Raw genomic sequence first — 16,506 nt, forward strand, 5'->3', positions numbered from 1 at the left:
AATGTCCATTTAGGAATCAGATGGCAGAGGGGAAGAAGCTGTTCCTTAATTGCTGAGTGTGTGCCTTCAGGCTTCTGTATCTCCTACCTGATGGTAACAGTGAGAAAAGGCAATACCCTGGGTGCTGGAGGTCCTTAATAATAGACGCTGCCTTTCTGAGACACCGCTCCTTGAAGATGTCCTAGGTACTTTACAGGCTAATACGCAAGATGGAGCCGACTAAATTTACAAACCTCTGCAGCTGCTTTCAGTCCTGTGCAGTAACCGCCCCCCATACCAGATAGTGATGCAGCCTGTCAGACTGCTCTCCACGATACATCTATAGAAGATTTTGAGTGTATCTGTTCACATCCCAAATCTCTTCGAACACCTAATGAAGTATAGTAGCTGTCTTGCCTTCTTTATAACTACATCGATATGTTGGGACCAAGTTAAGTCCTCCGAGATCTTGACACGCAGAAACTTGAAATTGCTCACTCTCTCCACTTCTGATCCCTCTGTGAGGATTGGTATGCGTTCCTTCATCTTACCATTCCTGAAGTCCACAATCTGCTCTTTCGTCTTACTGACATTGAGTGCCAGGTTGTTGCTGCGACACCACTCCATTAGTTCGCATATCTCCCTCCTATACGCCCTCTCGTCACCATCTAAGTTTGTACCGACAATGGTTGTATCATCAGTAAATGTATAGATGGTATTTGAGCTACGCCTAGCTGCACAGTCATGTTTATATAGAGAGTAGAGCAGTGGGCTAAACACACACCCCTGAGGTGCACCAGTGTTGATTGTCAGTGAGGAGGAGATATTATCCCCAATCTGCACAGATTGTGATCATCTGGTTAGGAAGTCGAAGTTCCAATTGCAGAGGGAGGTACAGAGGCCCAGGTTCTGTAACTTCTCAATCGGGATTGTGGGAATGATGGTATTAAATGCTGAGCTATAGTCAATGCACTGCATCCTGACATAGGTGTTTGTGTTGTCCAGGCGGTCTAAAGCTGTGTGGAGAGCCACTGAGATTACATCTACCATTGACCTATTGTGGCAATAGGTGAATTGTAATGGGTGCAGGACCTTGCTCGGGCAGGAGTTCAGTCTAGTCATGATCAACCTCTCAAAGCATTTCTTCACTGTAGATGTCAGTGCTACTGGGCGATAGTCATTATGGCAGCTCACATTATTCTTCTTAGGCACTGGTATAACTGTTGCCTTTTTGAAGCAAGTGGGAACTTCTGCCGATAGCGGTGAGAAGTTAAAATTAGCCTTGAATACTATCACCAGTTGGTTGACTCAGGTTTTCAGAGCCTTAGCAGGTACTCTATTGGGACTCTTCGCCTTGCGAGGGTTCGCTCTCTTTAAAGACAGCCTAACATCAGCCTCTTGAGACAGAGATCACAGGGTCATCAGGTGCAGCAGGAATCTTCACAGCTGTAGTTGTATTCTCCCTTTCAAAGCAGGCATAGAAGGTGTTGAGTTCATCTGGAAGTGAAGCATCGCTGCCATTCATACTATTGGGTTTCGCTTTGTAGGAAGTAATGTCTTGCAAACCCTGCCAGAGTTGTCGTGCATCTGAAGTTGCCCCCAACCTCATTTGAAATTGTCTCTTCACCCTTGAAATAGCCCTCTGCAAATCACACCTGGTTTTCTGGTACAGGCCTGGGTAGCCAGACTTGAATTCTACAGATCTAGCCTTCAGCAGATGACATACCTCCTGGTTCATCCACGGCTTTTGGCTTGTGAATGTCCAGTCAGTCTTTGTTGGCACTCACTCATCCACACAGGGTTTAATGAAGTCGGTAACAACTGCAGTATACTCTTCCAGGTTCAAAGATGAATCCCTGAATACAGTCCAGTCCACCGATTCAAAGCAGTCCTGTAGGCGCTCCTGTGCTTCCCTCGTCTATACTTTCTTGGTCCTCACTACTGGAGCAGCAGTATTCAGTCTCTTTCTATACTCAGGGAGTAGAAGTACAGCCAGGTGGTCAGACTTCCCGAAGTGAGGGTGTGGAATAGCATGGTAGGCATTCTTGATTGTGGTGTAGCGATGGTCCAGTGTGTTGTTTCCTCTGGTATTGCAGGTGATCTGTTGATGGTAATTGCTTAGTGATTTTTTTCAGGTTGACCTGGTTAAAATCCCCCAAAATGATGGTGAAGGCATTAGGGTGTGCTGTGTCATGCATGTAAGAAAAAAACATAGAAAACCTACAGCATGATACTGGCCCTTCAGCCCACAATACTGTGTCGAAAATGTACTTACTTTAGAAATTACCTAGGGTTACCCATAACCCTCTATTTTTCTAAGCTCCATGTACCTATCCAGGAGCCTCTTAAAAGACCCTATTGTATCCGCCTCCACCACCATTCCACGAACTCACCACTCTGCATAAAAGACATACCCCTGACATCCCCCCTGTACCTACTTCCAAGCACCTTAAAACAGTGCCCTCTCAACCCTAGGAAAAGCCTCTTACTATCCTAATGATCAATGCCTCTCATCATCTTATACACCTCTGTCAGGTCACCACTCATCCTCTGTCACTCCAAGCAGAAAAGCCAAGTTCACTCAACCTATTCTCATAAGGGATGCTCCCCAATCCAAGCAACATTCTTGTAAGTTAGCTTTCTATGGTTTCCACATCCTTCCTATCGTGAGGTGACCAGAACTGAGCACACACTCCAAGTGGGGTCTGACCAATGTCCTGTATAGCTGCATCATTACCTCTCTGCTCTTAAACTCAGTCCCATGATTGATGAAGGCCAATGCACTGTATGCCCTCTTAACCACACAGTCAACCTGTGTAGCAGCTTTGAGTGTACAATCGCCAAGGTCCTTTTCCATAGTGAATTCTGAGACAAAGTATTCAGTAAGTACCTCCGCTATCTCCTCCAGTTCTATACACACTTTTCCACTGCCACACTTGATTGGTGCTGTTCTCTCTTGTCTTATCCTCTTGCTCTTCACATACCTGTAGAATGCCTTGGGGTTTTCCTTAATCCTGCTTGCCGAGGCCCTCTCATAGCCCCTTCTGGCTCTCCTAATTTCACTCTTAAACTCCTTCCTGATTTTCTAGATCTCTGCTATTACCTAGTTTTTTGAACCTTTCTTAAGCTTTTCTTTTTTTCTTGACTAGATTTTCAACAGCCTTTGTACACTACAGTTGCTGTTCCCTACCATCCTTTCCCTGTCTCATTGGAACGTACCGAAGCAGAACTCCATGCAAATATCCCCTGAACATTTGCCACATTTCTGCCATGCTTTTCCCTGAGAACATATGTTTCCAATTTATGCTTCCCGCTCTATAAAGCTGTCTTCTTTTAATACTCTTCCCACCAGTCTAACTCACTGACATCCACGTGCCTGCGCAGTCATTCCTCGATCCCATTGTAGATCCCATTGCTCAGATCATCTAAAGCCTGATTTACATTGGCCTGGGGTGGAATGTATACTGCTACCAAAATGATCCCAGAAATCTCCCACGGTAGGTAAAAAAGACAGGACTTAACTGCTAGGTATTCAGCACTTGGTAAGTTTATTTTATTTTTCACAATAAATAGCAATCATATGGGGATTTGAATGTAGAAATCCATAAGAAAGGATAAAGGCATTGGTCATCATATAAAGTAATTGGGTACATAGTAAAGCTGGTGCTTATTCTTTTAAATGACAGCAAGTTTGGACTTCCACACATGTGGTTTCAAATGCAGAAGTTTTTGTCGATCTTGTCAAATGACAGATGGCATCACATCTGTTGCAGGAGCAGAGCTCCACTTTGTTTGGTACCTTAGCACTTACACTGGGGAAATCACCTCTCAGATCCTGAAAGTAGTTCATTCTGCTGCAGTGTCCAAGTCATCATTGAATTTAATTATTTTTTCATTACTCTTCATTCAAATATTTTTTATTGCCACTTACAAGTTTATCAATATTTATTTTTCAAAATATTGTAATTTTTAAAAATTTTCTGCCTTTGCATTACTTATCTTAATTTGACTATTTAATATACATATATATATACTTACAGTAATTCAGTTTTCTGTACATTTATCATGTATTATATTGTACTGCTGCCGCAAAGTTAACAAATTTCACGACATATACCGGTGATATTAAACCTGATTTTGATTTTAACCCTGTTCAATTGCGAATACTTTTTAAATGTTAGGAACTTTTAAAAGAATGTTAAACACCCTCATAGTTCCTCTAGCTGATAAAGCTGGGTGCTGGGCCTGACTGGAGAAAGTTCATGCATTAAGTGGCCAGAGTTTTCACCGTGCACTATCAAACGCCTTGCCACTGTTCAAGTTACACTGGAAATGTCTGAAATGCTTCAAACCATAAAGATCATCTTTCCACATCAGCTTCAGATAGTATTGGTATACCACAGGTGGAAAGTCAAAACAGTGGAAGTGATCCAATAACATTCATCCTAATAAATGTTCACTTAATGTTTCAAGTGAATAAAATGCCAACTAAATTATTACTCATAGAACATAACATAGAACAGTACAGTATGGCACAGGAACAGGCCCTTTGGCCCCCAGTGTTTTGTCGAGCCAATTAAATTAGTAATCAAATGGGCCATTGAACTAATGTCTTCTGCCTACACAATGTCCATATCCTTCCATTTTCCTCACATTCATGTGCCCTTCTAAACATCTCTTAAAAGTCCCAAATGTGTCTGTCTTTACCACCAACCCAGACAGTGTATTCTAGGTGCCCATCACTCTCTGTGTAACAAAAAACTTGCCCTTGAACTTGCTGCCTCTCGCCTTAAAGATATATTATGGAAGGGAGTAGAGGAGCTTTAGGCCCCACACCACCAGGCTCAGAAACAGTAATTACCCCTCAACCATCAGGCTCCTGAACCGATTCCATAAGCTATGGACTCATTTTCAAGGACTCTATAACTCATGTATTCAATATTTATTATTTAGTTATTATTATTGCATATTTTCCTTTTTTTGTATTAGCACATTGGTTGTTTGTCCGACTTTGTTGTGTGCAGTTTTTCATTCACTCTATTGTGTTTCTTCGTATCTACTGTGAATGCCAGCAAGAAAATGAATCTCAGCCATATATGTACTTCAATAATAAATTTACTTTGAATTTAAACCTCTATCAGATCTCCTCTCAGCCTCCGCTACTCCAGAGAAAACGACCCAAGTTTGTCCAACTTCTCATTATAGGACATGCCCTCAAATCTGGGCAGCATCCTGGTAAACCTCTTCTGCATCCTCTCCAAAGCCTCAACATCCTTCCTATAAAGGGGCAAACTAAACTGCATGCAATACTCCAGATGCAGACTGACTCCAGTTTTATAAAGCTGCAACATAAACTCCTGGCTGTTGAACTCAATGCCTTGACTGATATTCAAGCCACATCAGAATAGGCTTTGTTACGTGTAGTAATACTATTTTGACAGCATATGATAAGAAATGCTGAGGAAACATTATGGAATCAATTTTACTAAATCCTGCCGAACGTAAAATGTAGAATGGTTGTTGTCACCTGTTGCATGATTCTCAAAATATTCTTGTAAATTTCTTCCTGCTGCAAAAACACTGTGCATATTTTAATTGAGAATTTCATCTTGATTTTAGTACTTGTTGAAAGGTGTGTGGAATATCTGCTGTGGCCTATTGTTTATTCATGGTTTAAATCTGCTGAAATGCATTAAAGTGCTTCCCACTCAATTAAAAAAATCCTGCCACCCATGGATTAAGACTTTGATGTCACCAATCCTTCTTCAAAGGCTCCTTTCATTGCTATTAATCACAGTTTAGCCTCTGAAGATGTAGCCAGCAAAAACATTTGGACATCTTGTGCGAAACTTAGTAACACTTTGACATATCCTGAATGTGCTACACATGGCTATTTACCATTTAACACATTTTCCTCTTCCAGGTAACTTAGCGCAGTCTAGAGCAAGAATAAGTGCAGCATCCAAATCATTACCTCCACAACTACATGCAAGCCGGAGCAAGGTTTGTTTGCTTTATAAATGGCTCTTTAAAATAGGGATTATTTTTAATTAGGTTTCCAAAATGAACAATGTGCTACTTGTTCTTGTTTAATAAACCCATTTTAGTAATGGTGTTTGGAAGTTATTCCTTTTCAATTATTGTACAAATTGTTTGTGTTTCATGTATGAATTGAGAAACAGTAAAATGGTTTTATGAGTTTATTAATAGAGACATTGATGAAATTGATTTCATTCCTCTTTTCAGTTGTGTGCAAAGATGCAATTAGTTTAAACTTTAACCAGCAGTTGATCTAACTGGAATGAAAATGTTTACAATTAAGTAGTTATAGTAAAGTTTATAATTGATTAATTTTAATTTGCTATCTTGCATTTTGCATTTACATTTATATCAAAGCTTTTAGTTTTGTGTTCTTCATTTGCATCTTATGGTGTGAGTCACCAGGACTTGTACCTATCCCTCTAGCTACTCTATCTTCAAAGGAAACAACTGAAGTTAAGCCAATCAATGAACACAGGCAGCACAAAACCAATATGTACATACACTAAGAGAGCTAACATTTACTGTAGCCTTCACATCAGGCTGGTGCCATTTAGAGTGATGTTTAAAATAAATTAGCTCATAGTAATGTTATGATGTCTAGAAATGTTTCTAAGATTTCAAGAAAAAGAAGAATACAATCTGTGAGCAATAAGTGTGATCCAGAAAAAAAAACCTCCTTGGTGATTGCATTCACACTATGATGTGAGAGACTAAATAATGAATCTCACTCCAGTTCTAATCAGAAAGTCTGGTATTTCTTTGGTCATGTGATCAGCTCCAGTGCTTTGATGTTATGGCTCAATGCAGATTTTTAGAGGGATATAGTGTTTTTATTTATAGTTTATTCCAACTTGTTTCTCGGTGCAAATTATAAGTGTTACTAGAAAATAAATGAAAAGCGGGTTTGAAACAACTTGATGTTATGTGGAAATGGCCAACTTTCAGCATTTACCTCTTTTAAGCTTACAACATTAATACTCTCTTGCTTTGTTTCTTGAATGAAATCCATTTTCTTGAGTTATTGATGACTATCTTTTATTTTATTTATTCTTCGCATACAGTCTCCTAAGTACTTGCTGAAGGTAAGAGTGGCAACAAGGTGACTTTTATTATACAATATTTTAAACACTGCAACAAGCACAGGAGTAATTTTCAAAATCTGTCTTTCTATAGTCCTGTTACTAATCACGTAGAACATAAAAAAACATTATTATTCTTAGGATAGTATTGAGTTTAGAATCTTTAATTACATTACTAATATTCCAAAATAGTATTTACCAAAACTCCTTAACAAATAGACCCAGATCATTTATTAAAATATATATACACTTTCATGAAGTAAGTTGAATCTACATTGAGTCAGATGTGTGCACTGACCACATTTGGTATAGATCTATAAAACTATACCTGCAGTTGAGGGATGTAATAGCCCCTTTGTAAATGCAGATAGGACACCTGAATTGAAATGAAATAGATAGTCTCTGCTCCAACATTTGCTTCCCCAACACCAAGGCAAGCTACATTCATGCAATCCAATCCTAAAGATTACCTTCCAAGTAACAACAGGTTAACTGAATGTGGAACCATGAGTGCTACTGCTGACCAAGCTTCAGTTTCAAACTTAAAAGTACATGTATACACAGGTGCAATGAAAAACTTACTTGCAGCAGCTTCACAGTCACATTGCAAAATTTCAGCACCATTCATAAATTAAAAAATAAAGGACCTAAGCTTTATTTCTTTGTCTCATCACAATTGCCACCATACCAAAATCCTCTGATGCTAAATGTGCCAATGACACCACCCTGTCAGAGCTATTAATTACAATCTCCAGGACTTAATTCCTTTCATCCATCTCTTATTTATGGTCTCCCAAGTCCAGATTCCATTGAATATCAATAATGGGGCAAGACTCAAACAATGAACATGTTCTCTCAATATTGTACAATTTTACTGAGGCCTGCTGTCTCACTCAGTCTACTGATATTTTTGCCATTCAGCTCCTCTTTTTGCCAAATGGCTTTGTCACCATGACAATGACACCCAGGAATTTGGAATTTGCTTTAAGTTTTTGTTACAAGTGAAAATTAATTGAGCATCTCAATGATCAATGCATTTATAATCAAAAGATTGAGAAGTAAATGGAGAAATAACCTATAAACTTCCAGAAGATAAACTCAAATCTGAATCCTTTTTCACTACGGATTGGTATCCTCTGAGAGTATCAATTTTGTAGCATCAACACATCTATTTTTAGTATTCCAGTTCCAATTCAGTATTTCAACTATCTTGTCAATTTTGAGTATGTCTTGTATGAAAAAACAATTTTACTTGCCAATTTGTAGAATTTGATAAATTAATTATACCATTATGACATTTTCTGTAATCGGTTATGGATTATTGCAGAATGCAAGCTTCATTTTATCTGAATTATTTTACAAACAAAAGCAATCTTAATGAGACAAATGACATTTCAGTGCTTTTTTTAATATATAATTTGGTCAAAGAATACTTAAGCTAGGTATTTTACTAATGTGTTTTGAATATCTCAGTTAGTGTTTATTTGCTATTTGCAGAGAAGTTGATACTCAAAGTTAATGGCTGAAGGTTAAATTTACATGCATTACGTATATTTATTTTATTTTATCCATTTGTCTTTAAATGACTAATTGGGTACATCAAGTTTTACATGCCTGAAAGCTGAAACAGGTATGATTTCTAGAATAATTTCCCCATTTTCAAAAAATATAGTGAGCACTTTTAAACTTAAGGTTTATTCACTAATACATTTTTATCAACCCCATTTCTATGTATTTTTGCTGTTGCCATGTCATTAATTATGCTCTGTACCTCTCCTTTTATGATGAACAGAAGATTTATCCCCAAGCTGTGTCATTAAATTTTCAAGTAATTAGGGATGATTTACTCTCTAATCACCTGTACGCGAATGGAAAGTATGGCACTATTTTGCTTCATTTGGGCCATCTTGTGGAGTTTGCTATACAGGAGTCACAAGAAGGAGCTAAGTGCTATCACTTTCTAGTTTAGAGTATTGCTGCTACCCAATGTAATATTATGAAATCCCCCAGATTTAAAAGGAAACAATTTCATGTTATATTTATGTAGATAAATTGTCAATAACTATACATTTGTAATATACATGGTTTGGAAATTACTTCAGAAAAATTATTAGTTCAGAAATAGACTAAATTTCTTTCTTATGCTAAGGGGGAATGATAAAACAATAATTTATGCATTAAGACTAAACACATACCTATGTTCTAAATATATTTACGTGGCAAACAGAAATGCAAGCCAGTATTTATGATGGCAGTGTAAGCATAATCTGAAGCAATTCATTTTAGTGCTTCATTAGATTTGATGAAATATGTTGTTTGAAAAATATAACATCATCAAAATCTTAATAGAGTGTGGTTAATATGGCTACTTTGAAGGCAGAATTTTATATGAAGGGCAAATTTTATGTTGGTTTAATAGTAAAAATATGAATTGAGCTGTGGTTTAATATCCATAGTATGCCTTTAAGCTAGTACCCTTCGATTTCTTTTATTTTTATTGGCTCTCAATTGCTGATTCTGTGCATTTTTTCATTGTTAATTTTATCACCTTGAATATAAGTAGTAGTTCTGGGAGGTTAAGGTTATTTTCTAATTTACATTTTCTTAACATTTTTTTCTGCCCTGTAACCAGGTCGATACAATGGAACTTATGAGACATCCCGAGGAAACAACAAACATGAAAAGACAAACTGTGGCTTCTTATTTTAGGGTAAGATTTTCTGCTAAGTAGACAATCATCCTTAATGTAAAATTCTCTTAATTTCAAGAACCCAGATTTTTAGTAAGGCTTAAAAGGGAGCATGCATTTGCTGTGGGGGGGTACAATGAGAAGTCTACTGTTATGTTCAACTGCTGATGTGGGCTAGTTTATAGAATTTAATGCTGTGCATCTGCCTTTGTTTTTCAGCGCTATTCTCCAACTATTGTCTAAAAATTTGACTAAAATATTTTGTTAAAGAATTATAATTACAGATATATCATGAAATATTTTTAAATTGTAAAATAAAATAGTTAAATAGTTCTAATGTTGCCAAGAGAAAAATAATCTTGAGCCGTTAGCTAAGCCTGGTAGTGGTTAAAACTTTAGGCAGCATTGCATTCAAAAGGCTGAAGGAGCCCTTTAGTAATCTTCTTAAGGGAACAGGTTGCATCCAACTGACATGTTCTTGAATGCTGACAGCAGGAAAAGAGTTACTTATTTTGTTCCAGCTTTTCCTCTTGGGCATCAGGTATTTCAATTTGAATTGACTTTTATTTCTTACCTCCTTCACATACATGAGGAGTAAAAATCTTTATCTTACGCTTTGTAATTGCCACCAAAAGTTGTTACAGGGTTTCTTCTGTTTGTGTATGCCTTGTCTATGATCAGTCGGCAAATAGTTCTTCAAATAAATATTACTTTTCCATTTGACAGTATTCATTGATGGATCTCCTGTCAAAGATGGTGGTTGGACAGCCTCATTTTGTCCGTTGCATCAAACCCAATGACGATAGACAAGCAGGAAAATTCTTTGAAGAAAGAGTATTGCTTCAACTGCGATACACGGGCATCTTGGAAACAATACACATTCGTGCACAAGGCTATTCTCATCGTATCCACTTCGAAGACTTTGTTGAAAGGTATATAAAAACAGTATATATGGTATGATTTCCAGTTTATAAAATGAAGCTTATTAGCACAAAAAGGCTTTCTAAATACTATGTGCAATTGCAAATAGAAGGAATTTATCTTTTTTGTCATGAGCAGAAATTCTTCTTTCCAATCTTGCATTAATTCCACAGGCTTCTTGGTTAAGTCCTCTTTGTTTTACCCTTTTTTTAATTTTTTTTAAATTCTGCATGCCAGACATGCAAAGCATATGAAGAATTAGGTAGGGTGCTAGATACAACTAAGATTTCAAACACAGCATAAACAATATACAGTAATGTCATTTTCTGGCACTGTGGAGGGTATTAATGCTTATTTGAAATGTGTGCTATGCAGAATTGCCACTTCTGCAAGCTGGATTTTGGGTCCTGTGGCCTGTGAGACATCTGCTGTTTACATTGTTGTTGACTCACTGCCATCATTTGGCATGATGACAGGTTGAAGATCCCTTGTCCATTCTCCCAAACAAAGCGATGCCGTTGGCTGCCTCTCACATCCTAGGAAGCAGTGAGATATCAAAGCCACTGCAAGTTTGAGGAAGAAAAGAAACTAGGGAAGTTGAGGCATGTTTGGTTCAGGCTGACTTCCCCTCCTTCACGCTGTGTCATTTCCACCCTTGCCTTCTTTGCATATGGTTGCTGAGAGTGGCACAACTGAGGGCTCATAAGTTTCATGAAGCTGTAATAAGCAGCTGGTTTTTGCAGGCTGACAAGCATTCACTCCTTGATCTCTGAAATATCTTTGTATGCAATGGATACTATCCAAGTACAGCAATTTTGTATTGGAGGTTCAATATTAGCAAGCTCAGCTCATTATTCAGCACTGTGAAGGTACAGCTCACACCTCTGCAGAAATGGATAGCCATTGCGAACATGGAGGCACAAGAAAGACTGCCGATGCTGATTTGGAGGAAACTCAGCAGTTCACGCAGTATCTCTGGAGGGCTGTGGACAATCAACATTTTGGGATGAGACCCATCCTTCAGACCAGATTGGAGTTGAGGTGCAGCTGGGTTTCCAAGAAAAGCAATGTTACAGAATGAAGATTTTAGCCTACTGCATTTAGACTTTCAAAGGAGAATGAGGTTTTATAGATTTTCAATAAAGATTATTTTTCACTCATAATGAATGCCCATTATTACAGCTGAAAACTAATCTTTATGGATCAGATTAGTCCCATGCATTAGTCTCCATGCATGTACTTTAGAAAAATTTTATGACCAATCTTCAACAGATAATATCATAGACAGTAATATTGTTTTGTTGTTTGTTTATTTTATTTCTATGGCCATTGCAGAACCATACTGTATTCATTGACATCCAAGTATTTTTTAAGAAAACATTAAAGCCTCAAAATTTTAGTGCAGCTTTTTTGACTGTGTCTGAAGATATCAAGGCTTCCCACACATTTTTTCTAAACATCCCAAATATATACTATGGTAATAATGACTGGTGTGTGCACTTTAAAACAAAAGTTCTGACCAAGCTTCAATGGTCTGTATGATAGATATCATATTGTTTTGTTGTTTATTGCTTTACTTTTAGCCTACACAGCAGGCAGACCTTATTGTGGATATTAATGCAGAACACAGCTTATCAGGTGCTTTCATACATGTTTTGGAGTAATCCTTTTTGCATCTTTTTGTGATAATAATTCTGGATCCAGTCAGAAATCACATTTCAGGGTAATTTCCACTCTGACTGACTAATAGCATCTTATTGCTAGCTGAGTTTGTTTCAATTTTTTTCAGCCATCCGACAGTAAAAGGAAGTGTTTCAATTTATTACACTTGCTGTCTGGTCATCTTACCTCACCTTGACCTTGACCTTGACTCTTTACTAGAGAGAAGTATACATTGTTTGATGACTACTCCAGCATGTTTTGGAGTAATCCTTCAAGAACTATCATGGATCAAGAAATCCACTTGATTGTCACCTTATGTCATCCTTTATCTTCTCTCTGTCAAAGTGCTGAGACTCTCTGCCTAAAGTCATGTGAGAAAAATACGATACAAGGAACAGGACTGCTGGGAATCTTATGACATAGATTCGATAGACTAAACTGCCTCCTTTGAACTCCTGAGAAAATTTAGGATCTAGGAGTGCTGTGGGAGAACCAGTAATAGGGTTTGAGGTTTAGCAAGTGCGCTGTAACCTTCTCTGCAATGGACAATCAAGATTGGCAATTTTAATGTTGTTCTCTGATGATCTCTTGTTGAAAAAAATTGTTGCCTGCTATTAAATTGTACTGGAGGTGGTTGATTTCGGGCTTCTCCAGCCAACTCACTGCCCATGATGTCAATACGTGCTATTAGTTATAATGAGCACACAGTTTGAGTGTGACTTAGTGTCTGCAACAACAGGTGTGTGCACCACATACGACAGACTGCGTGGCACTTCTCTGATGCATTTGAATTTCAAAGCTAAACAAAATTGGAACATAGTATAATCTTATGCAACAAAATATGTTGTACTGGTTTGACATTCATTTAGCCAAATGTTAGGTGATTGGAGGTTATTTTAATTGAAGTATAATTTATATAGCTGCCCTTGGAAATATAGTATGTCTATGGGTATTATCATTCATTATCAGTTGAATATCAATAATTTCATGAAGAAACAAATATAATATTTTTCGTGAATGGATTAAAAGGATACTTTAATGCTTTTCTTAATTGGTGTAGCATTGATAATTCTGATGCTTACAGTTTTCTTTGTTTCTACTGATATAATCTTTAAATTATTTTACAGAAAGAATTAAAGATTAATAATAAACTATGAAAAGATAACATTTTACAGTATTTATTTAACATTTTTATGTACCAGCATTTTGGATAAAGATCATCAGCAAGCCTAGATCTGGAGATTATTAGGGTATCACAAAAAAATTATGGAGGAGTTGAAAAAGGAGTTTGCAAAAACAGCACTGATTAAATGTGTTTTTCTATCACCAGTTTAATAAGACATCTTGTGAAAATTTGCTTGATGTCTTATCTTCCTTTATAGAGCTTTGATGATTTAGATGCCTCTGTATAATATACAATAGAATCAGAATGAAAATCAGGTTTATTATCACTGATATGTGTTGTGAAATTTGTTTTTTTTGGCATAATTACTGTAAGTTACAAAATTAAATAGATAGCTCAAATGATTTTTCTTAGGTTCGTGGACTGTTCAGAAATCTCATGGTAGAGGGGAAAAAGCTGTTCTAAAATCTTGAGTGTGAGTCATTAGGCTTCTGTACCTCTCCCCTGATGGTAGTAACATGAAGAGAGCATGTCCCAGATAGTGAGTTTTTAATGAAGGATGCTTCCCTCAATGGCAGGGGTGTTTGTGCCCATGTGTGTTCAAACTGGTTGAGTTTACTATCCACTGTAGTCTCTTGTGATTCTGTGGATTGGAGGCTCATACTAGGCTGTGATGCAGCCAATAGGAATGCTGTACACAGTGTGTCTGCAGAAATCTGCAAGAATCTTTGGTGATTTATCAAATCTCCTCAAACTCCTAGTGAAGTAGAACCACTGCTGTGCTTTCTTTGTGAATGCATTAACGTGCTAGGCCCAGGTGATCACACCAAGGACCTTGAAGATGCACCTCAAAGATCTCTCACTCTCTCTCTCTCTCTCTCTCTCTCTCTGTCCTCCCTCTCTCTCCTCTCTCTCTCCCCCCTCACTCTATCTCTCTCCCCCTCTATCTCTCTCCCCCTCTATCTCTCTCCTCCTCTCTCTCACCCCTCCCCCTCTCTCTCTCACCCCCTCCTCCTCTCTCTCTCCCCCTCTCCCTCTCTCCCCCTCTCTCCTCTTTCTCTCTCTCATCCCCTCCCTCCCTCTCTCTCTCCCCCCCTCTCTCTCCCCTCTCTCTCTCTCCCTTTCTCTCTCTCTACCTCTTCCTCTCTTTCTCTCTCCCTCTCTTCCTGTCTCCCTCTCTCCTCTTTCCCCCCTCCCATTCATGACTGTATGGCTAAGCACGTTCCTCATTTCTGAAATCATTTCTACACCTGCATACCTGCAACTATGGTGGCACCCAGAACAGATACGATTCTTTAGTTGTGGCTAAACCAATAATTTATCATTTATATGGTTCACCAACACTACTGTGCTCTTGTACTCTGTTCCTTTAATCATAAAGTACAAGATCTGTATCTCTTTTTTCAACCATCTCAGTCTGCCCTTTCGCCTTCACCAAACTAAGCACCTAAACCTCCCTACTCTTGTCCTTCTGTTTGTATTTTGTTCCTTTCTGACCAAAACATGATACCTTACAGCTCTCTGCATTGAATTTCACTTGCCTTCTATCCACCCACTTCTCCAGCCTACATCACTTTGCTATTCTCACAACTGTCCTCCAAGTCATTCATCTACATTGGGAGAAATAAAAATACCAGTAACTAATTCGAGGCAATCCTTTTGTACATTTGCCTCTCTTCATCTCCAAGGGTCTTTCTTGCACTGTTCATAAAATGTCTCTGCCTCTCTTCCATCCTGTTTAAAATTTTCTTATTCGAAAACCTTTTGATTGTGTGCCCTAACCTCTCCTCAATCAAAGCTTGTTGTGTAGTAATGTTCCCATAAATTACTTTGTGGCATTTTTTTTGCCAGTTTAGAAAAGAAGGTGAGGGAAAATAGGAAGTTATCGACCAATTAGTCCAATGTCAGTATGAGGGAAGATGTTCAAATGTATTATTAAAGAAGTGATAATGGGATTGGGCAGAGTAAACATTGATTTATGAAATAGAAATCACATATGAAAACTCTGTTAGAGGTTTTATTTTGAGATTGTACTGTAATTAGCAAAATAAATAAGAGCAAACCAGTTGACCTGGCATTTTTGCACTGATAGAAAGCCTACAATTAGGTGCCATGCATTAAATTATTAAACTGAATGAGAATGCTAAGTTTTAAAAACGCAAACAACAGGAATTCTGCAGATGCTGGAAATTCAAGCAACACACATCAAATTTGCTGGTGAACGCAGCAGGCCAGGCAGCATCTCTAGGAAGAGGTACAGTCGACGTTTCAGGCCGAGACCCTTCGTCAGGACTAACTGAAGGAAGAGTTAGTAAGGGATTTGAAAGTGGGAGGGGGAGGGGGAGATCCAAAATGATAGGAGAAGTCCGGGGAGAAAGACAAGGTGGGGGGGGGGGAACCCAGAGGATAGGCAAGGGGTATATTCAGAGGGACAGAGGGAGAAAAAGGAGAGTGAGAGAAAGAATGTGTGTATAAAAATAAGTAACAGATGGGGTACAAGGGAGAAGTGGGGCATTAGCAGAAGTTAGAGAAGTCGATGTTCATGCCATCAGGTTGGAGGCGACACTTCACCTGTGAGTCGGCTGGGGTGATATACTACGTCCGGTGCTCCCAATGTGGGCTTCTATATATTGGTGAGACCTGACGCAGACTGGGAGACCGCTTTGCTGAACACCTACGCTCTGTCCGCCAGAGAAAGCAGGATCTCCCAGTGGCCACACATTTTAATTCCACATCCCATTCCCATTCTGACATGTCTATCCACGGCCTCCTCTACTGTAAAGATGAAGCCACACTCAGGTTGGAGGAACAACACCTTATATTCCGTCTGGGTAGCCTCCAACCTGATGGCATGAACATCGACTTCTCTAACTTCCGCTAATGCCCCACCTCCCCCTCGTACCCCATCTGTTACTTATTTTTATACACACATTCTTTCTCTCACTCTCCTTTTTCTCCCTCTGTCCCTCTGAATATACCCCTTGCCCATCCTCTGGGTTCCCTCCCCCTTG

At 38.5% G+C, this 16,506-nt stretch overlaps 1 protein-coding gene across 12 annotated transcripts in view; it reads left to right on the plus strand.

The window, feature by feature from the left end:
• The window catches only part of myo3b (myosin IIIB), a 484,195-nt gene that overhangs the window by 283,065 nt on the left and 184,624 nt on the right, over positions 1 to 16,506 (plus strand). For 10 of the 12 annotated variants that reach the window (XR_011886449.1, XM_072261905.1, XM_072261912.1 and 7 more), the window contains 5 exons: positions 5,903 to 5,982; positions 7,083 to 7,103; positions 8,893 to 8,928; positions 9,733 to 9,810; positions 10,516 to 10,721. Coding sequence is in view for 11 of the 12 variants with exons in the window: in XM_072261905.1 (XP_072118006.1) it covers positions 5,903 to 5,982; positions 7,083 to 7,103; positions 8,893 to 8,928; positions 9,733 to 9,810; positions 10,516 to 10,721 (421 nt within the window). In the remaining variant the exon portion in view is untranslated. The remainder of the gene's footprint in view (positions 1 to 5,902; positions 5,983 to 7,082; positions 7,104 to 8,892; positions 8,929 to 9,732; positions 9,811 to 10,515; positions 10,722 to 16,506) is intronic. The other 2 variants (XM_072261908.1, XM_072261909.1) reach the window with 2 other exon arrangements.

The sequence above is a fragment of the Mobula birostris genome, chromosome 6 (assembly GCF_030028105.1).
Source record: "Mobula birostris isolate sMobBir1 chromosome 6, sMobBir1.hap1, whole genome shotgun sequence".
NCBI lineage: Eukaryota > Metazoa > Chordata > Chondrichthyes > Myliobatiformes > Myliobatidae > Mobula > Mobula birostris.